This window comes from Astatotilapia calliptera, chromosome 3 (assembly GCF_964374335.1).
Source record: "Astatotilapia calliptera chromosome 3, fAstCal68.1, whole genome shotgun sequence".
NCBI lineage: Eukaryota > Metazoa > Chordata > Actinopteri > Cichliformes > Cichlidae > Astatotilapia > Astatotilapia calliptera.
In genome coordinates this window covers 74,709,260-74,730,726 of record NC_137424.1, presented here as the reverse complement: position 1 = coordinate 74,730,726, position 21,467 = coordinate 74,709,260, and the positions used below count along the sequence as shown (strand labels likewise).

Genomic DNA, 21,467 nt, shown 5'->3' with positions numbered 1-21,467 from the left:
CCAGCACAGACACACGCACACACAGGCAGGTATAGCCAACTTCCACGTTTATTGATATTTGTATTTTGACAGCAGACTCAGTCGCACCGTCTGACAGCTGGAGCCCAGCTGATCTCCCTTGGCCGCTCCTCCTCGTCTCACTATAAACACAGCGGAGGAGACCATCATTAGTCCATAAACAATATCAGCTGTTCTTACCGGCCTCGCGGCGCCGCCCCGTTGAGCCTTCCGCTCCACTCCTCCCCTGCAGCTGCGCCCGGGGCCACGCCTCCGCCACAAGTGCCTTGAGGTGACTGTTGTTGTATTGTTTTGTTGTTTCGACATCATCATCTTTCTCTTCACCTCAAGCCTAAACTCCTTCACTGGAAGAATGCTCTAACACACAAAACGGTGCATAAACATGAGGATTTTCCCTGATATTCCTACATAAATAGCACAGCTGTTGAACGAGTCTCCAGCTTAAGTTCTTGGGGACCCACATCTCTGAGAATCTGTCAATTAACACCTCCAGCCTGATCAAGAAGGCCCATCAGCAATGTTCCCCCACAGCAGCCGCCTTCACACCGACTGAGCTCCATCACAGCTTCAGAGCTCAGCTTACTAAAGTCAAAGTTTATTTCCTCTCAGGTTTCTTACTTTCAGTAAAGTTTCACTGTTAGAGCCCTGACCAGCATCCTGCAGCATCTGGAGCAGCTGTGTGGTGCTGTCATGGCAACAAGGATCCAAATCTGTGGGGATGTTTCCAGCAGGGGTTATAACCTGCAGCCAGCAAGGTGTGCCTAATAAAGTGGCAGTGTCTCTGTCACAGTGCAGCACCATCAGAAAACGGTGGTTTAAATCTCTGTTACAGGAAACCTGAAGAGTTAAAACACAAGAGAAGAAAATCTAAACGTTACACAAAGAACATAAAAGAAGTAAACTTCATAAAAACTTCACAAATTATGCTTTAAATGAAAAATAAATCCCTGTAAATGATTCAACAGGTCACATGTTAGAACCACCTTAACTAAACTCTGTAGCCGGTCACTGTGGTTTGTCCCAGCAGCTCTTAGGAAACAAACTGCTAACTTCAGTGTCAGCACACACTGTTAGTAAACTATGCAACACTGGATTCAGGTTTCAGTTGTGTTAAGTTGTGATTAAAGTCTTCTTACTGACACAGGTAGGATGGTCAGGCGTCCTCTGTTCCTTCATCGTTCATGAACTGTCACTTATAAAATGCTGCCAAACATCAACTACACTCAATAACTAAACGTGTGCAGGTTACAGTGATGGACGCCCAGATCTGCACTCCAAATACAAACAGACTAAAGGTGTTTCCTCCAGAAACAAAGACAATATTTACAAAGGTCTCACAGGTAAATTGTGAGCGATCACAGCAGCATCTCATCCTGACTAACAGCTTTTAGATGCAGGGAGAGCGTCGTGGTTCAGAGGTGGTTCAGCAGATGATGAAGGCCTTTCTGTTGCATTGTGTAGTGCTGTGGAGGCCATGATGGTCGACTGGGTCTGGTTCTACTGAACTCACAAACACTTCTGAGGTATTTACACCTGAAGCCTCATTGAATGTGAGTCAGAAACAAACGGCTCAGCTGTGATTAATGGATGTTTCCCTGCATTTCTATTTTCACACAGTTTATTTCTTACAGCAGGAAAACTGAACAGAATGTATGTAAGAGGTCAGAGTGAGGATGACGTCACTTAATACAGGAAATACATGTTTGTCTGTTTTGATGATGAAGGACTTCTTCAGCTCTGTAAACAGCTACACTTGAGAGGACAGAGGTGATTTCATGGATCAATAACAATGTGTTTATCAGCTTTCATCATCGCAGTGCAGACATGACGTCAGATCTATCAGAGTGAAGGCCGTCTCTCTGATGACGTCACAGAGCAGAGTCGTTCTGTCCAATAAAGGATCTCAGATCAGCTGCTGCCATCTTGTGGCCACAGTTGGTTACTGTCTCTGAAAGTTGTCTCATGTTTCCTGTTGTCCTGTTAACAAAGGCTGGAGCTCATCATGCTGAGAGGGCAGCAGCATTTTGTGGCTCTTCACACATGTTCATTATATTCTGATGATCCTGGATGGAGACAAACTACAGATAAGTGTGTTCAGCCCAACTAGTTTATCTCATTACAGCAGTTTGATGTTTCCCTTTGAATCCCCCTGAAGATCCTGACAGTGAAGCACGTACATAATACTCCAGCCTTTCAACTCTGAGCTTATTTAGTTCTATTAAAACACTGAAATCTCATTTGTGTCATGAAGAAAGTCTTTAATCAAACAGAATTCAAAGATCAGAAACATTTCATATATGGAGTTAAACATGAATCATTGTTTCAACAACATATTTATTGTTGTCATAAACAGACAAGAAGACAACAACAAACTGCTCCTCCCATTCAACACATGTCAGTCCATATCCCAGCAAACTAAATCATCTCCATTTACACATCAAATAGAAACATGAATCACTTGTAATGATTAGAAACTTTATAGAATTTCAAATCTAGTTTGGGGAGTCATTCAGTGAGAAACAGTGAAATGATTTTCCATGTGAAAAGGTGGACAGCAGAAACAGAAAGAAAGAGTGAAACTAAAAGAGAAACAAAGAGCTTTGGAACAACGAGGCAGCAGGAGGACAGCTGCAGTTTAACAGCTTCAACTCACTGACAGGAAACAACATTAGAAACATCATCATCCTCAACTCATCTGCTGCACTGACACTGACACCTTCAACGGACACACCTTCACTTTACCACCATCAACAGTGCTAATGTATGGAAACATCCTGTGAGTGAAAGTGTGTGTGAAGGTGTGTATGTGTGTGTTAGTATCAGGATCAGAGAACGACAGCTTTCCTCTGTTCCAGTCCAGATTCACTCTGATCCTCTGGAGCTTCTTCTCTACTGAGAGAGCAGTGACACCAGCTGATGGTGAGAGTGCTGAGTATTCACCTTCATAGAACCCTATTCTCCATAATCCAGACAGCATGTATCCCTTCCTCTGCACAGACTCTGCTAACACACCCAGTCTCCACCATGTACTGTCTCCAACATCAACATCCCAGCTGTGAGTCCCTGAGTTAAAGCCCTCAGAGCCCAGGACAGAGCAGTAATAATCAATCCTCTCTGGATTATCAGGAAGCTGCTGCCTCTCTCCTCCTCCTCTCACACTGGTCAGATCTTCAGACAGGATGAGTTCTGGATGAGCAGTGTTTGGGTCCAGAATGAGAGGAGTGTAGGAGACCATGTCCTTCATGTTGTTCCAGATGTTGAAGGTCAGGTTGCCCAGGTGTTTGGCCTGGTCTATCAGAGCTCCTGAGGGCAGCTGTGGATCATCCAGCAGGGGGCAGCGCTGGACTCTTTCCACTGCAGCCTTGTAGTTGTGCAGGAATGAGACGTCTTCAGCTCTCAGCTCCTCCTCTGTGGCTCTGACTGTGTCTGAAAGAGCTGCTATCTCTCTGCTCAGAGCCTCCATCTTCTCCTTCATCATCCCACTCTTCTGCTCCTCTTCCTCCCTCAGTGCAGCCAGCCTGGCCTCCTCTTCCTCTGCTAGAAACTGATGAAGCTTCTTAAACTGCTCCTTAATCTGCCTCTCTGTGTGTCGGGCCTGGACCTTAATGTGTTCTGCTGTTTGATCAAACTTCACTTGAACTTCTTCACAAACCTTTAACTTCTTCTTTAAGGGCTCCAGAGTTTCCTGAAGTTCCTTCTTGTGTTGTTGTGCAGCTTCATCGATGGGTCTGAATCTGTGATTGGTGTGTTTTTCTGAGTCTCTGCAGATGTGACACACTGGCTGCTGATGGTCCAGACAGAAGAGTTTGAGTTTCTCAGAGTGCAGACTGCAGAGAGCCTCTGAAGCTCTCTGATCTCTCTCCTGTAGGAACGACTCACACAGGTTCTTTAAAGCTCGGTTTAAAGGTGGATCATCCTTTGAAGATCTTCTCTTACAAACTGGACACTCGTGTGTTGGTCTCTCTATCCACCATCTCTTCAGACAGTCTTTACAGAAGCTGTGGCTACATGACAGAATAACAGGATCTCTGAAGACCTCCTGACAGACCGGACAGCAGAGATCCTCCTCTGATCTGGAAGCCATTGAGTCTGTGAGTGAAGCTGGAAACAGCAGACAGGAAGTACAGTCAGTCCTGGCTCCCCTCCCTCCTCTACCACCTTCACTGAAACTTGCTTTGAGTCGTGTTTTTGCTCAAACTCACATTCAGTGTGTGGAGCGTCAGCAGCTTGAAGCAGCAGTGTTGGAGTTTTCCACGTTTCTCTCCTGTAGCTGGACTCACTCAGAGGAAGCTGCTAGTTTGGTCTGAGCTCAGTCTGATCGTCTGTGCGTCTCTCTTTACTGAGGACAAAGAACTTCCTGTTTCCTGGTGTCGGGATGAAATATTATTTTACTGCTACTATTAATAATCATTATTATTATTATTGTTGCATCACTTATGATTTATCATTATCATTTCATTGACACATTTATTGAAACTGTTGTTACATTAAAGTCTGTATTTCAGGTGTTAGCATAAGCACATAATAATCTTTCATTGCAGGTGCAACTGTAATCATGTTATACACATATGGCATAAGTAAAGAGTTGAAGCTCGGCCAAGTTAATTAGTGGTTCGAAGCTACGGGCAGCGCGACGTCTGGCCGATCTATGGAGCAAAGTACAGCTATTGAAAGAATTGCCTACATGTTTACAGTACAATTTACATATTGCCTGTGTGCATTCAGCAGCCTGCTGCATTGAAGTTTGCCTGATAACAGGTGACATAGAGGGGGGTCATGCACTGAGGTTAAAACACAGACACATAGTCTGCCTGAGTGAACTGACTGCAAATGTTGTGTACCTGCATACGTGACAGTTTCGTTCTGATAAGCCCAGAAGAGTGTAATAACAGGATGCATCTGGCGGGTGGTACAGGAAGGAGCTGTTCTTTTTTAGAATATGTCCAGGCTGGACTTACTGGAACATGCATCTGCAGTGACGCATGTCATCATGGTCATCATATCTACAAGTATCACACCCCAACTATTGTTCTGGGGAGATCGAGGCTGATGTTTTGCAGAGCTCATCTTCACCACATATATGTTTTAATAAAATCATTGTGTTGACCCACTATGGACCTTCAGTCGTGTGTCTCACTTCAAATCTTCAAATTTTACTTTTAGAGCCCTGAGTGTAAAGAGTGCAGCAAAATGCATGTTTTAGTGTGAGTGAAAGCCAAAAACTGTGCTGTGGCGGAGTTGTGGTCCCGGGCGCGGCTGCAGGGGAGGAGTGGTGCAGTGAGCTCAACGGGGCGGTGCTGGAGACGAAGGTGAGAACAGCTGATGGCGATTTGGACTGATGATGGTTTCCTTACCCTTTTTATAGTGAGACGGAGAGGAGCGGAGGGAAGAGGGAAATCAGCTGGGACCGACAGCTGTCAGACTGTCGGTCATAACCACAAAAAAAAAACCCCAAAAATAAATGTGGCATCTGGAGACAAAGACCTGTGTGTGTGTGTGTACCTGTGTGTAGTGCATTTCACATGCGCTTCCTCCACTTCCGTAACATTGATTCATTAATGTTGAATTCTCTCACAGCTGCTCTATTCCCATGTTGTTGCAGTATATTAATAACTAACCTCGTATTGTGGATGAATAATCTCAGTTGTTCTCCTGACCAAAGTTTGGCCTGTGTATAGCATCCTGCTATGCGATTGCATTTGTCCCTGACCACTTGGATCCCTCACGTTAACTTTTATCGAGTGGAAAAAAAGTTGGCGTTCATCCTCCAGCTTCACTGTGCTAATGTTATGCTAACATAGCTGTGTCGCTAGCAATCACGTAGCACAACATTATATACCAGGTAGTCCAACTTCAGTAACCCTGCAAACACCACTGCTGTTTAGTTTTCTGTGTTTATTTATGTTGGAAGTGTTAGCAGAGCTGTACATTTTAATTAGTTTCAAAAATCTCTCAGTCAGAACATGGTATGAAATGTTTAGGTGGAAACTAGCGAGCTAACTTCCTGTTCACTTCTAACTCCGTTAAATTTAATAAATTATGCTTTCATGGATGCCTGGATGTTAAACGTAATTGTTACACCTGGTAAAGCAGCAACGCTGATCATTTTATTAAAGATTAAAGAATTTAGACCGTTTTTAACTCTTAGTGTTCTTTTGACTTTGGGACCTGAATGGACGGAGTTTTGGACCCAGATTACTCCGCGAAGCTCCTCACTACGGCAGCCGTAATGCTCTGACAATCCATCAAGCAGTGCGGCTTACCAAAGTTGTACTAAAACATTTTTAACAGATTTCTGCAGCCAAAATCGGTTCGAGGTCAGTAAGCACAACCAGAATTCATACATAAGGCACACTCTCGATTCTTGAGAAAATGAACCCTAGAACACTATCGCTGGGTGATTTACACCCGAGCAAATACATTTACATGATTTCTCTCTCCTGCAGCTGTTTGCGTGTCGAGGAGCCTGTGCCTTCACCAGGGAAGTCTCAAATGTCCCAGGAATGGGTGGACCAAAGACCATCTTTCCAGAGTCATTATTTTGTTTTAGGTTTGTTTTTTTTTTCATTTTGTTAGACATGGCACAGTTGAAAGTAAAAGAAGACCACTCTAATTTGTCATGTGTTGTCATATTTTGATATATTTGATTACTTTTTATTGGCTATATTATATCGGGTAAAAATCACCCGGCATTAGTGATTGTGTTACTATTTATAGTGATAGTGTTCTAGGGTTAAAGGATTTTAAGTGTGCCTTATACTGTGGAAAATACGTTATACAGAAGAAAACAATATATCGCGATATGAATTTTAGGCCATATCGCCCAGCCCTACTCTAAACTGTAAATACAGTTTTAAAATACCCTGTTTTTCTGTCACAAACTATACTTTAATAATGTGTAGTGGTGTAATCTTTACATATCTGATCAGGTTGTCAACATAGAGCATGTTTGCAAAACTCCTCCGATGTTTTCCCAGATGTTGCTAGCTCCGATAACAGTCAGCTGACAGTGTACTGAGCTCACAGCTCCGATGTTCGAACTGTTTTTTACGTTAACCGGTTAGAATTGTGTGTTCCACATGTGGCATCCGCAGATTCTCATTTTCACGTGACGGTTGTCTCTTTCTGCCTGGTCTTGTGTCTCTGTGCTTCTGTAACTTAAATAACGAGCCGACATTGTGCTCACGATACCAGCGATCAGCTCGACAGACCCTCAGCTTCTCTGCATACATCCTCCTCACCTGTCAGCTGTTTAACACCTGCTGCTAATTCAGGAAAGACGCCCACGTTACCTGGTGATAGCCACAGTTTAACGTGGGCAGCTGCAGCTTGATATAACGTAATTTCGGCACAATATTCTGCACAAGATAAGTAAATGTAGTTTGTTTCCTGAGCACAGAGCTGCTGGAGCTTGTGTTTCATTCAGAGTGACTGACCTGTGTTAAAGATGACAAACGAGATTTAAAAGGAGGTGATGGACACTGAGAAAACTAGAGTACTCGAACCACGGACCAACTTTATCAGCGGCTGATATCCGATCACTGGCACACAGCTTTAAAACCTCCGCTGAGTTTTAGCTCTCAGTGATTAAACACAGGACATAATTCACTCAGGTTTTGTCTGTTGGGTCATGTTTACTTTGCTGTTTTATTTACAATTGAGCAAATCGGTTTGGCTGAGGTTAAAGTTAAGTTTCATAACTGCATAGTTTTAGTAAAGTTTAATGTCTCACTTGAGCATGTTAGGCTTAACCATTCGTTTTCTTTGTTATCTGGTGTTCATTTGTGTTAAACTTTGTTAAGCATTAATTTTGAATTAAAACTAACATTTAACATTTTTTTATACAAGGAGGAAAGAGGGGGGGGGTGGCGGGGGGGTGGGAGCATTTCCACTGGGAGTACCCACTGAACAACGGCCACCAGGCAAAAGCAATGGTTATGACTCGATCAGTGTGAACCCCACCCCCTGACTTGGCCACCTGATGGGTGAGGCTGACAGATAAAATAAATTCTTGAAGACAGCCGCAGGGCCAGGACTGCCATAATGAATTAATTAAATACACCATTAAATAATTAATTAAATGTGTCAATAATTAATTAATTACATAAATATTTACGACACATGTAATTAATTATTGCCACATTTAATTCATTAATGACACATTTAATTAAATATTGCCACATTTAATTAATTAATGACACATTTAATTAATTATTGACACATTTAAATAATTATTTAATGGTGTATTTAATTAATTCATTTTGGCACAGTTGACTCCTTCAGGTCTCACCATGAAATAATTGTATCTGTCAACCATCAGTGCCTCTTTGTCTTGAAGACATTGTAGCAGAACCACCTGTCTACTGACATACTGGCAAACTTCTACTGGTGTGCGATAGAGAGCATCCTGACCAACTGTGTCACAGTCTGGTATCGGAACTGCTCTGTTGCTGACCGCAAGGCACTGCAGCCGCCAACAATGCCCAAACTATCACAGGGACACCACTTCCTGTTATTGAGGATGTCCACAAGAAGAGAGGTATACACGAGCATGCATCATTCTCAGGGACTCCTCTCATCCTGACAATAAACTTTTCCAGCTCCTCCCCTCCAGAAGACGCTACAGGACCCTGCAGATTAAAACCAGCTGGTTTAGGAACAGCTTATTACCCACAGCTGTCACCCCACTGAACTCAATCTCCCGCTGAACCTTTCCATCCATACCCCCCTATCCCTCCCAGTGACCATGATCATGACTGTCATTCATTCTCAACATTCACCATATGCTCACAGTGGTTACTGTTATAGTTTAGGACACTGGCATAGTCTCTGTTATGGTGCGTACACTCATAGGACTCTGTAGATCTGTTTAACTCACACCGGTACATTGGTCTATATGTAGCACATCTATTTAGAAAGTCTGTATAATTGTTCATGGTGCATCTGTATATCTGCCCATCTGTACAGTAATATAGAACATCTATATGCTATACAGATCATCTGTACATTTGTGTTATTGCACTTACTACTCTTGCACTTCTGATTAGATGCAAACTGTATTTCATGACCCTGCATTTATACATGTGTAATGGCAATAAAGTTGAATCCTATCCTATATTGTAACAGTTACTGATTTTCAGCAGATTAGACCTCCCATCTCCACCCACTGGTGAAAAAGAGTTACAACTTCCTTCAGAGGAAATAGCTGTGAATGTTTCACCTGGTATTATGAGAGAAACAATGATCGGACTGCCTGTAGATGAATGCTGGTGTGTTTGAGGTGACTCAGGGGTAAAAAGTAAAAACTCAGAAAATATTTAATTGTCATATTTCTACTTTATTCCTTACTTCTTGCCAAGTCTTTATATCAGCAAAATGTGTTAAAATATAGTGTGTACAAAAATATTTTTTACAGAAACAGACACCTGGTAGAGGGAAACTCAAGGTGGCCAGCTTTGGCTTTTATGGGGTACTGTGTTGACACCATGCATTGTTTGTATGATGTTTATCATAGACTGGTTCAGTTTATTCATGTTAAATCACATGTTGTACTAATAGGTGGAATTTGGCTGATTCAGCCTTTTACTGCAGCTCAGCAGAAACTCCTGTGCTTTATAAAGAATTGGGATTACTCATTTGATCCTTAAAACAAAAAGAAAAACGGAATAACATCTAGTCCTGCCTTTGTGATGACTTGATTTTTGTTTCCTTACAGCTCACTGGTTTGACTTGCTGCTCTTAATGATGCTCAGTTTCTCCTCAGTGCTCTGACTCTCTGTGTTTGCTTGTTGGATGTTGGTCCTCCTGGACGCCTTTCTCACCTGGGCCCGAAAAGTCTTACAGAGGAAAAAGTAAACCAGAGGGTCCAGACAGATGTTGAAAACTGACACCATGGTGGCTGCCTCCTTCAGGTAGTACAACACTGGATCCACAGAGCAGGTGTTCAACAGAAAAACAAATAGAACTCGAAACAGGTGATGGGGCACAAAGCAAACACAGAAGATACTGACCAGCACCAACATGTTCCTGCGAGACTTCACCAGCTTCTCAGAGCCAGAGGAGGCCAGCTGCCTCTGCTGTGCCTGCAACACCCTGCCGGAGGTGCTGTAGTAGAAGAAGACCAGGGATATGGACACCAACAGGAAGATGATAGCAGAGAAGGTGTGCATGATTTTTAACATCAGACTAACTGATGCACTAAACAGGAGCTCACAGTGGTTGGGGATAGAGGTCAGAGGTAGAGGTCAAACAAAACAGTGAAGAAGGCGCAGCAGCGCCTCTTCTTTCTCAGGAGACTGAAAAGATTCGGCATGAGCCCCCGCATCCTCAGGACCTTCTATCACTGTGCCATTGAGAGCATCCTCACTGGATGCATCACCACCTGGTATGGCAACAGCACCGCCTACAACTGCAAAGCTCTCCAGCGAGTACTGCGGTGCTCTGAACGGATAATTGGAGGTGAGCTTCCCTCCCTCCAAGACATCTACAGGAAGCGCTGCCTGAGGAAAGCGGGGAGGATCATCAAGGACTCCAGTCACCCCGGCCATAAACTGTTCAGACTGCTTCCATCAGGAAGGAGGTTCTGCAGCATCCGGTCCCGTACCAGCAGACTGAGAGACAGCTTTTTCCATCAGGCCATCAGACTGATGAACACGTCATAGACACCTCAGCTTCACTACTGGAACTTCAACATTATGCACTCCACACTGTATATAAATGCCACTTGTTTTGCACATATTCAACTCTGTATATTTTTATATATTTTATTTATTATTATTATTTTATTTTTTTTACTATTTAATTTGTAAAAATGTGTATACACACACGCACACGCACACACACACACACACACACACACACACACACACACACACACACACACACGTAGGATAATATTTAGTATACACATCCAGAAATGCATACACTATTATATATTGTACATATATTTATTAGTTTCAGATGTAGCCATTCTTGTATTTTGCTCGTTTGTGTTGTTGTGTTTGTCTGTTGCTTGTGGGGCTCGCACACAAGAATTTCACTCGCATGTGCTGTGCCAGTGTGCCTGCACATGTGATGTGACAATAAAAGTGATTTGATTTGATTTGAGAGGTTTCTGGGTGATTAAAAACATGATGCCGTAAGTAACTGATGGAGCCAGGAGACAAATCCAGGTGACCATGGAGACAATGTTGGCAGTTCGTACTGACTGCAGGACATGAGTTCCTGAAGGTCGGACGATCTTCAGATACCTGAATAGAGAAGACAAAGCATCCAACTTCAACTAATCAGTCACAGTGGAGCCAAATCTGTCATTTTAGGTCAAATTACCACAACTTTCAACCACTGGCACAATTGAAAAAATTCCAACTGTTCCTGACAGTATCAACTCTGTGCTTTTCCGGTGATATTAGGATCATTAAAGTAATCTTGGCAAATAACACAGACAAAAAAAAAAAAAAACCAACAAACAGTAAAAAACCAAAAACCAACGGTATTTAAAAAAATATTCCAAATGCCTGAATAAATGCTTCTTTTCTGTTGAACTCCATCACACTCACTGTCTATTTTCTCAGCCAACCTTCATCCTCACGGGGGTGCTGCAACAGAGTGCCTGAGATTACCATACTGAAACTAATACCACTGAGTTGCTGCTTTCAGGAACTGTTAGTTATTAGAAGTGTGACAGGAAGTTACTCATGAGTGAAGCAGGACATGGTTGTTCCTTCCAATCTAAAGCCGTCCACTGTATTAAATCCCTTTGAGTGGCAATATGAGTAAGTTTCTTACCTGTGGTCAATTATCAGACAGGGTATATGATATTATTAAAGTGATTTGAAATGTATGATGTGTTTTATATGTCAATAGAAAGAATTCAAATCTAAGCTTGAGTTTATGTGACATTTCTGTATTTTGTGTCATTTGAGTTTCACAATTTTTTGCATTAAATCCTGTCCAAATACAACATGTGTCTGTTCCTTGGAGGAAGTGATGCAAGAGAGAGTTTAACGGGCAGTGAATCTCAATACAGGACACAGGGTCACATTGGGTGCAACAGTGCATACACATTGATAATTTAGTCAGGGACACAGCGTTTGTGGTCATTAACACTTTTTGTAATCAATAGCAGTAAAGGCTCCTTACCTGTTGGCAGCTACATAACACATGAATAAGATTCTGGCGTACATGTTGAGGAAGAGGGCAGAAGCTCCAAAGCTGCAGTAGAGCTGCCAAACGATGACTGATGTGCTACCATAGTGGCTGATGCGCAGTGGCAGAGAGAGGCAGAGCAGGAAGTCAGCAGCTGTCAGGTTCTTCATGTAGACCATCAAGCTGCTTGATGCCTGCTGCTGAGCTACACAAAAGTAAAACTTCAGGATCAAGCCATTGAGGAGTAAGCCTACCTGAACAGACACGAAGCATGGAGAACAGGAATTTAGCACATGCACAAAGATCTTTTGTCAAATTAATAACAGTCCACAATCTGAAGATTTGAAACTTACTAGAAACAACAGGCTGTAGACCAGCATAAAGAAAGGGTTGACCGATGTGCCGACAGGATCACAGGTCTCGTTCAAAGGCGAAGTCATGTTTTTTGGGTCAACCATGTTCCTGAAGCTGAAAAATTAATCCTTTTCATTGAGATCCGTCTTTCAAAGTATCTGGCTCGATAGAGTCTACTGTTAGTCAAAGACCAAGGATTCACTTCCTCATGTTGTTTTACAAAGAGATTGTAACATGGAAGTGTGCCAAATGTGATGATATCTGAATGTGAGCAAGGTGTTAAGCTGTCACATATAATGCACCAAGTTTCACACTGGTTCAGATCTTCATGCCTCACACTGAAAATCAAGGAAACATTTGTATTTTACATTAAGTCATATCCAAGTATTTTGATGGCGAAGAAATAAAGAAAACAGTGAATGTTGAATATTTATGTGTTACCACAGATAATGAAAATGAGGAACATTTTTTATTTTTGATTATTATCGTGTGAAGTATCAAATGTTCAGTTTCAGATTGTCTGTAGCACTCACGTTTTTATAATACTGCAGTTCAGCTGCTAAAAAGTTTTGTACATCTTTCCTCAGAACATATGAGCAGAGCTTTTAGTTCAGCTGTTCAGATAACTGTACGTGAAGTTTTTGGAAGAAACACCTGTGTGCACAGAGCAACTAGCAAGACTCACCTGTATTTCTGCAGTTTTCAGTGAGCAGGAAAAGCTGCTTGTATGTCCTCTCAGTCTAACGATATTCTTGCAGATCATGAAACACACAGTGATCACACTTCTAACATGCAACCATTTCCTCTCTGTGTTTACAGCTTTGTATCCACAGGAAACAAACACGTCTTTTTCTGATCAGTCACGTGTCTGCACTTTTACTTATAACTTATAGCAATAACTCTTCAACAAGATGTAAAGTTAAACACATGCAATCTGGAAGCAAAGCAGCAGCACAGAGTATTTCCACCTCCATGAAAATCTGTATTTGATCTGAACTTTTGGGGGGTGTGGATCTTTGATTTATCTGTACTGCATATTCTTTCTAAAGGCTTGGGGATTAGTACTAAATTCCTTCTTTGCTGCTCTTTGATGTTATATTGAAATGTTTTAGTCATCCTGCTCATCAAAACCAGCTGCACCAGCTGATGGAAACTGATGGAAGAGCAGCATGCGAGGTGCTCTGCTGCCTCAGCTTTCACCGCTGTGCTATGAGTTACTAACTTACTATGAAAGCACAGTCAGGGGACAGCAGCTCTCACCATCTCTGATTATAAAACAGGCATGTTCATCAGGTGCAGGCTCAGCAGCTGGTTGTGTATGTATGATTTTAACACTAAATGTTTTGAACAGCAGTTTACATTTTGCCACATGAGAGAAAAAGTTCGGAAAATACATCATTTTCTTTCAATTGTTACTCTAAGCTTTCTTTGAGTTGTTTAGTTACATTCTGAGGATTTAAGATCCTATCTATTGGCTTGCATACCTTTTCTTATTTTTTCTGACCACTTATCCAACTAGGCTTGCAGTTTGGCTTTTGTTTTGCAATAGGAGAGAGGCAGGGATCACTTTGGGCATGCTGTCAGTCTGGTAATAAAGTATGATGTCGAGATGTCATTGCAAAAGACAATTTTCAGAATGTCACTGCAGGTTATAGCATTGCTGTTACTGTTCAGAGTATTAGCGTGTTCTAATTTCCCTTGAGGTATTAAAAAAAAACCTACAAGGTATAAAGAGATTCACACTTTGTCAAAGTCGATACACACTCTTATTAGCTTTGTGCTGTGAAATGTCACGATGTCAGATCAGTGGAAATCGGTGGAGGAAGGAGTTGCTGTGGTTTTACATACACAACATGCAAAAATACAAAAACAGACAAAACATGCAGTCCTGACATACAGTCACCTCAAGGCGTATTATATATATTACATATATATTATATATATTATATATATTTATAATCTCCCGTTGGAGAGCCGTGAGCTTCTCCATGATGTTATCAGAATCAGAATCAGAATCAGAATCAGAAAGGGGTTTATTGCCAAATGTTGAGCAGGTTTACAACATTAGGAAATTGCTGCGGTGCTTCAGTGCAAACATAGTGTCATAAATAGCTGCACGCCCCAGTGTCCTGGAGGTGTACAGGTCCTGCAGAGATGGGAGTCTGCAGCCAATCACCTTCTCGGCAGAGCGCACAACACGCTGCAGTCTGTCCCTGATAGTTTGTCCCTGATAGTGGCTCCAGCGTACCACACGGTGATGGAGGAGGTGAGGATGGACTCGATGATTGCAGTGTAGAACTGCATCATCGTCCGTGTTGGCAGGTTGAATTTCTTCAGCTGCCTCAGGAAGTACATCCTCTGCTGGGCTTTCTTGATGACGGAGGTGATGGTGGGCTCCCACTTCAGGTCCTGGGTGATGGTGGTACCCAGGAAGCTTACGCTCCGTGATGTTGTCATTCTTGTGCTCAAAGAGCAGATTCTGAGAACTCACGACCGCAGTGAGCTTCTCCAAGATGTGATCAGTTTTCGCTCAGAGTTCTTATTCTGAGTATTCACAGCAGCCGTAAGCTTCTCCAAGATCTTATCCATGCTGCACTCAATGAGCCCATTTTGAGAAACTCACGCTTCGTCCCATCGTTTCAATCCCAGCGGGCAGCCTTGTGGGGGTTTGAACAGCCGGCTCTGCTTTCTTAATTCTTCGATAAGCCAGGGCCAAGCCAGCTCCGATCAAATACGATGAAACCTGGATCCCCCATAGCCGGTTACCAAGATTACGTGAAGTACCCTCAGAAGGTCTGCTAGATGATGTTAATGCAGCACTATGGACAATACCTACAACCACGATTACCGACACTAACAAGCTGATCTACGATACGGCAGCAGTGATCAGTGAGATGCTTGGCTACAAGTTGAACAGCGACAAGGGGCAGTACCCTCCATGGAGAAGGAGGCTAGAGGGCAAGATCAAAGTGGCACGGAGGGAGGTTAGCCAACTAACGGAGTTGCAGAAAGGTGCGACAAAGAAGGTGCATAAGAAATACAGCAAGCTGTCCATACCTGAGGCCTTGGAAACTGCCAAGCAAAGACTCACAGCCTTGGCCAGCCGCTTGAGGAGGTACACCAGAGAGATAGAAGGCAGGAGAATAAACCAGCTGTTCTCCACAGAACCAGCAAAGGTGTACTCTCAGTGGCAAGGGAACAATAATAAGAGAACAGCACCACCAAGGCTGGAGACGGAGCAATACTGGAAGAGCATATGGGAGAAGGACGCAACCCATAACTGCAATGCTCAGTGGCTAGTGGATCTGAGGGCAGACCACAGCGACCTCCCTGAACAGGGTCCAGTAACCATCACAGTGGCAGATATCCAAGAAAGGGTCTCCAGTATGAAGAGTTGGACAGCACCAGGGCCCGACATGGTTCACGCCTACTGGCTAAAGAAGCTGACTGCAGTCCACGAGCGTCTGGCCGCACAAATGAACCAGCTGCTAGTTAATGAGAGACACCCGGAATGGCTAACTGAAGGTCGGATGGTCCTGATCCCCAAGGACCCCAAGAAGGGACCGGTCCCCTCCAACTACCGACCAATAACCTGCCTCAGTACTACATGGAAGCTCCTGTCAGGCATCATATTGGCTAAGATGAACAGGCTCATGGGTCAATACATGAGCGGGACACAGAAAGGAATTGGCAAGAATACCAGAGGCGCAAAACACCAGCTACTGGTAGACAGAACAGTTATTAAGGTCATTTTAACGAGGTTAACCTGAAAGCACTAGTGGGAACACAACGAATATGACTGCACATTTACGCCGACATCATCCTAGTGCAAAGACAAAAACAACAAGCATGCATGCTACAAACTTTACCCGAGTCATTTAGACAGCTGTTAGCACAGGATTCTCCTTATGGAGACCTGATATGTTTAATATGCTGCTGAGAATATAGCCCAGAAGAAGCGTATAGTATAGCTTTTATTTTGGAAAGAGCCATTTCTCTGTAATAAACTCTCTTTTCCAAAGATGAGTGATTCCTCAATCAGATACAGGGCTCGCAAAATCGCTAGCCCGACGTCCCGGGGCTAGCGATTTTTTCAGTCGGGCTACCAAAATCTATCTCTTCCCTGCCCGTCGGGCTATTGTAGGAAGGAAAAATATATGTCAATGCTTTTGCATTCTTTCAGAAATGTAGCTGGGTAATTATGTCATTGGCATCGGTGAGCCACTGTCAATATGTGACATATTGAAATCGTGTTTGAATTTGCGCTTGTTTTTTGCTTTCACTTTGCAATCGCGTGAACTGTGTATAGAGAGCGACAGCACTGATTGGTGAGTGATGATAATTTGTGCACCAATTCCTCTGACATCGTCTTATTAATCGTTAGCTTACTATGCAAACATGACAAGTGAAATCTCCCGCAGCTTAAACATGTGAGAGGTTGATCGTGCAGAGAATCGCTGAGCTTATGTGAGTGCATGTGTAAAAGCAGCAGGACATATGATATATATTTTATATTATTTCAGTTTTGCTGAGCCAAATAAGACAGGTCAGGGTGAAGAAGTGACAGCCAAAGAAAAGCTTACCGCAAAACGGAAAAGTTATGACAAATCAGACTATAAGGCAAAAAGAAAGTGCAGCTTTATGGTTTCATGGACAAAAGAATTTCTGTGGCTGAGATATAATGAGCTAAATAACCAGGGCTGCACATAAGTGGTCCGCAGGTGCGCATTCGCTGTCAAAATAAAAAACACGCACAAGGGTTAGGGTTAAATTTAAAAACTGTACTTTTGAGTTAAAATATATATTTATAAGTTTAATAAATGACAAATTAAAAAGGCATGAACATTTTATTTTGTATCGAAAAAATATCGAACCGTGACACCAAAGTATCGAACCGAACCGAATTGTGAATTTCGTGTATCGTTGCACCCCTAATATATATATATATATATATATATATATATATATATATATATATATATATATATATATATATATGTATACCAGGCAAGACCCCAGGTGCAGGCTGTGTAAAGATGCCCCAGAAACAATCCAGCACATAACAGCAGGGTGCAAGATGCTAGCAGGCAAGGCATACATGGAACGCCATAACCAAGTGGCCGGCATAGTGTACAGGAACATCTGTGCCGAGTATAACCTGGAAGTCCCGAGGTCAAAATGGGAGATGTCCCCAAGGGTGGTGGAGAATGACCGAGCTAAGATCCTGTGGGACTTCCAGATACAGACGGACAAAATGGTGGTGGCTAACCAACCGGACATAGTGGTGGTAGACAAACAGAAGAAGACGGCCGTAGTGATCGATGTAGCGGTTCCGAATGACAGCAATATCAGGAAGAAGGAACACGAGAAGCTGGAGAAATACCAAGGGCTCAGAGAAGAGCTCGAGAGGATGTGGAGGGTGAAGGTAACGGTGGTCCCCGTGGTAATCGGAGCACTAGGTGCGGTGACTCCCAAGCTAGGCGAGTGGCTCCAGCAGATCGCGGAAACAACATCGGAGATCTCTGTCCAGAAGAGCGCAGTCCTGGGAACAGCTAAGATACTGCGCAGGACCCTCAAGCTCCCAGGCCTCTGGTAGAGGACCCGAGCTTGAAGGATAAACCGCCCGCAGGGGCGTGCTGGGTGTTTTTTGTGTTTTTTATATATATAATATTTATTTATATATTTATTTATATACATCAAGCCATTTCTCTTCTTCTTTTTTCTTTTACTCGGTCGAGTGTTGACTCCAGTCAGACCAGTGTTCCAGTCCAGGTTTTCTCTATGTTTCTATAGGTGCTGCAGACTGTTTTATAAATGAGGGAGGATGAGCGGAGATCTCTCAAGGTTGCAGGAAGTAAACCTCTTTGCCAGTTTAGCTGAGATGATCTATTTATCTTCAGAACTTATCCTATGACTCCTCAGCTCACATCTGGTTAATGGACGTGTTTAATGTTGGAGGAACAAATCAATGAATGGGTGGGTATGTGGATTTTCATAAGCATCGGTCACACACTCACATACTATTGATTTCAAAAGATAACAAATGCATATGTCTTGTTTTGTGTTAAAGTGTAAGGCCAAAGATATTACATAGTAAATTTAAAAATAATTTTAATCAGCAGTTCGAAAAGTTCTTCACTTAAACAGCAGCCACTAACAAAAAAATCTGCAAACCACAGGAAGGCTGAGAACTCTGGCCTCCTTCATGACGCTCCGAGGTCTTAGACTTTCAAACCACTTCCTGAGCTCAAACTGAGCGTCGTTACAGATCATATGATGATAAAGATAAAAAGATCTCTTAGCGTGAGCATTTAGTGGAGTGATACCACAAAGTAGCCTAAATATGATCCACAGAAAAAGTCAGTACATGTCCACACTAAAATACACCAGCTCAGGTTATTAGATACATGCAGTGTGATTTCTGGTCATTTCTGTGTTGGGCTGCTTCAGCCACTGTATTTATTTTAGCTGATATTTTTCAGATGAGGTTTAATTTTGTTTTGCTTTGTTTATTTATGTGAATAAAACCCTGGCTGAGATAATACAGCACAGATGCCGCATGAAGCATCATTTAAAAACCTAAATGTTAGTAAGTGTCACCAGGTTCCTGCAGCTCTGTGATCATCTTTCCTGTTCATAAATAACAACAGATATTAAAACACAAGGTACCAAAGAGACACACACTTTGTAACACTAGATACACTTTATTATTAGCTCTGTGATGAGAAATCTTGCTGTAGCAGGAGCAGGAAGTAGCTGCTGTGGTTATACGTGCACATCATACAAACATATAAATAGACGCTCTAATGCATTACTGTTGTTCCATCTATGTAACTAATAAAGTGAAGTTAAAGAGTTTTATACAGATATTAACTGTCCCGTGAGGACTGATTAGATCATGAGCTCACTCAAGACTATTAGTTTGAACTGTGAATCTGGTTGGGTGGTGGCTGACATGTAGAGGCCACAGCTTATGTCCTCTTCAGTGTAGTCACAGTGGTGACTGCTGCTGTTAGAATAATGTGTGAGCGCAGCGGCCATATTGTTCAGGGCTGACTGTGGATCCAGAGGTGTAAACAGAATTAAGTCATGCCTGAAAAGTCTGGGTGGTTGCAAAATTGTATTTATGACAAGAAACAAGAATTAAAAATTAAAGTAAAAATTGTAATATTTAAAATGAATCGGCTTTAATTTTATGATGATTTCTGTAAAAGCTGAGTTTGAAATGTAAAATGATTGGATTATTTAAACCTGTTTTTTATGCTCTAAAACAGCTTCTCTTTTTAACCTCTGATTTTGAGACCATCAGATTAAATAGTTTCTTTTCTCCGACCCTCAGATGAGAATTAGGTCTTCCCAACTGATGAAACTGTGCTGCGTCTCTCGATTATTACATAGTAATGATGATGAAAAGTGCACTTGATCAGATTTAATTGACGTAATTTGAATGAGAAAAAATATTTTTGATTTTGTGTTACATCAGCAGGATATGAGAACACCCTAAAAGCTGTATAGAAAAAAGCTGACACATGAACACTGATGTTGTTTGTGTGGGAGTGGTTTTGTGCTGAGCTCAGTACAAACTCCTGTGGTTCATGAGGACCTGGAATCCCTGACACTGGTTTCACTGAACTTGAGTTGATGTCTGAGCTCTTTTCTTTACTTGTTGCTGTTGCTGCTCTCACTCTTCTGGTCTGTTTGCTTGTTCGTTTGGATCATCGACTCTCCTGGACATCCTTCTCACCTGAGCTCGAAAAGTCTTACAGAGGAAAAAGTAAACAACAGGGTCCAGACAGATGTTGAAAACTGACAGCATGATGGCCACCTCCTCCAAGTAGAACAATACTGGACCTGCAGAGCAACTGGTCCACAGAAAAGTGGCAGGAAGACGAACCAGATTATAGGGCACGAAACAAACACAGAAGATGCTGACCAGCACCAACATGTTCCTGCGAGACTTCACCAGCTTCTCAGCATTGGAGGAGGCCAGCTGCCTCTGCTGTGCCTGCAGCACCCTGCGGGAGGTGCTGTAGTAAAAGAAGACCAGGGATATGAAGACCAACAGGAAGATGATGGTCCAGAGGGTGTGGAGGATTTTGAAGAACAGGCTGATCGATACACTAAAGAGGGCCCCACAGTGGCTGGGGGTAAACGTCAGAGGTTTCTGGGTGATGAAAAAGGCGATGGCAAATGTAATTGATGGAGCCAGGAGACAAACCCAGGTGACCATGGAGATGATGTGTGCAGTTCGCAGTGACTGCAGGACATGAGTTCCTGAAGGATGGACGATCTTCAGATACCTGAAGAGAGAAGACAGAGGAGACAGTAGATAACTTCACGAATCAGTCACAGTGGTACCAAATTTGCAAAGGTCATTATCAAGTTAAAATGATATGTTTACACATTCATCAGGAATGCAGGGTTGTTATTCATTAACACTGTCATGAACTGTAGTGGGAAATCAGTAGAGGTCCTTTACCTGTTGGCAGCGATATAACACATGAATAAGATGCTGGCGTACATGTTGAGGAAGAGGGCAGACGCTCCAAAGCTGCAGTAGAGCCTTCGAATGATGAATGACTTGCTACCATAGTGGGCGATGCGCAGTGGCAGAGAGAGGCAGAGCAGGAAGTCAGCAGCTGTCAGGTTCTTCAGGTAGACCATCAAACTGTTTGACTCCTGCTGCTGAGCTTGACCAATGTAAAACTTTAAGATGAAGCCATTGAGGAGTAAACCTACCTGAAGAGACAAAGAGAGGGGGAGGAGAAGAGAACCTTGGTACATACAGTCCTTTGAGAACCTTAAAGCAATTTCTAGCACAGCACTGAAGATTAGAAACTTACCAGAAACACCAGACTGTAGACCAGTACAAAGAAAGTGTTGAGTGATGGGACAACTGGATCACAGGTCTGGTTGAAAGATGAAGTCATGTTTTTTGAGTCAGCCAT

At 42.7% G+C, this 21,467-nt stretch overlaps 3 protein-coding genes across 3 annotated transcripts; all 3 read right to left on the bottom strand.

The window, feature by feature from the left end:
• Positions 1–2,255: 2,255 nt before the first annotated feature.
• Positions 2,256–4,372, bottom strand: LOC113010692 (nuclear factor 7, ovary-like). The gene is made up of 2 exons (XM_080299148.1): positions 4,221–4,372; positions 2,256–4,119 (listed from the first exon to the last, which is right to left on the bottom strand). Exon 2 carries the CDS (start codon positions 4,100–4,102, stop codon positions 2,705–2,707), a length of 1,398 nt encoding a protein of 465 aa, XP_080155274.1. The 5' UTR covers positions 4,103–4,119; positions 4,221–4,372; the 3' UTR covers positions 2,256–2,704.
• Positions 4,373–9,347: 4,975 nt separating this feature from the next.
• Positions 9,348–12,769, bottom strand: LOC113019712 (P2Y purinoceptor 14-like). Its single transcript, XM_080294192.1, has 4 exons — positions 12,519–12,769; positions 12,160–12,419; positions 11,121–11,267; positions 9,348–10,248 (listed from the first exon to the last, which is right to left on the bottom strand). The coding sequence occupies exons 1-4, from the start codon at positions 12,621–12,623 to the stop codon at positions 9,735–9,737; spliced, it is 1,026 nt and encodes a 341-aa protein (XP_080150318.1). The 5' UTR covers positions 12,624–12,769; the 3' UTR covers positions 9,348–9,734.
• Positions 12,770–20,178: 7,409 nt separating this feature from the next.
• On the bottom strand, positions 20,179–21,467 carry LOC145425790 (P2Y purinoceptor 14-like). Its single transcript, XM_080299190.1, has 3 exons — positions 21,363–21,467; positions 20,999–21,258; positions 20,179–20,819 (listed from the first exon to the last, which is right to left on the bottom strand). The coding sequence occupies exons 1-3, from the start codon at positions 21,465–21,467 to the stop codon at positions 20,201–20,203; spliced, it is 984 nt and encodes a 327-aa protein (XP_080155316.1). The 3' UTR covers positions 20,179–20,200.

Coding starts and splice junctions, on each gene's coding strand:
- LOC113010692 (XM_080299148.1), bottom strand. CDS start 4,102: ATGGCTTCCAGATCAGAGGAGGATCTCTGCTGTCCGGTCTGTCAGGAG.
- LOC113019712 (XM_080294192.1), bottom strand. CDS start 12,623: ATGGTTGACCCAAAAAACATGACTTCGCCTTTGAACGAGACCTGTGAT. Junction 12,420..12,518: donor TCTACAGCCTGTTGTTTCTA/GTAAGTTTCAAA, acceptor GTGTCTGTTCAG/GTAGGCTTACTCCTCAATGG. Junction 11,268..12,159: donor TGTTATGTAGCTGCCAACAG/GTAAGGAGCCTT, acceptor TTCTCTATTCAG/GTATCTGAAGATCGTCCGAC.
- LOC145425790 (XM_080299190.1), bottom strand. CDS start 21,467: ATGGCTGACTCAAAAAACATGACTTCATCTTTCAACCAGACCTGTGAT. Junction 21,259..21,362: donor TCTACAGTCTGGTGTTTCTG/GTAAGTTTCTAA, acceptor TTGTCTCTTCAG/GTAGGTTTACTCCTCAATGG. Junction 20,820..20,998: donor TGTTATATCGCTGCCAACAG/GTAAAGGACCTC, acceptor TTCTCTCTTCAG/GTATCTGAAGATCGTCCATC.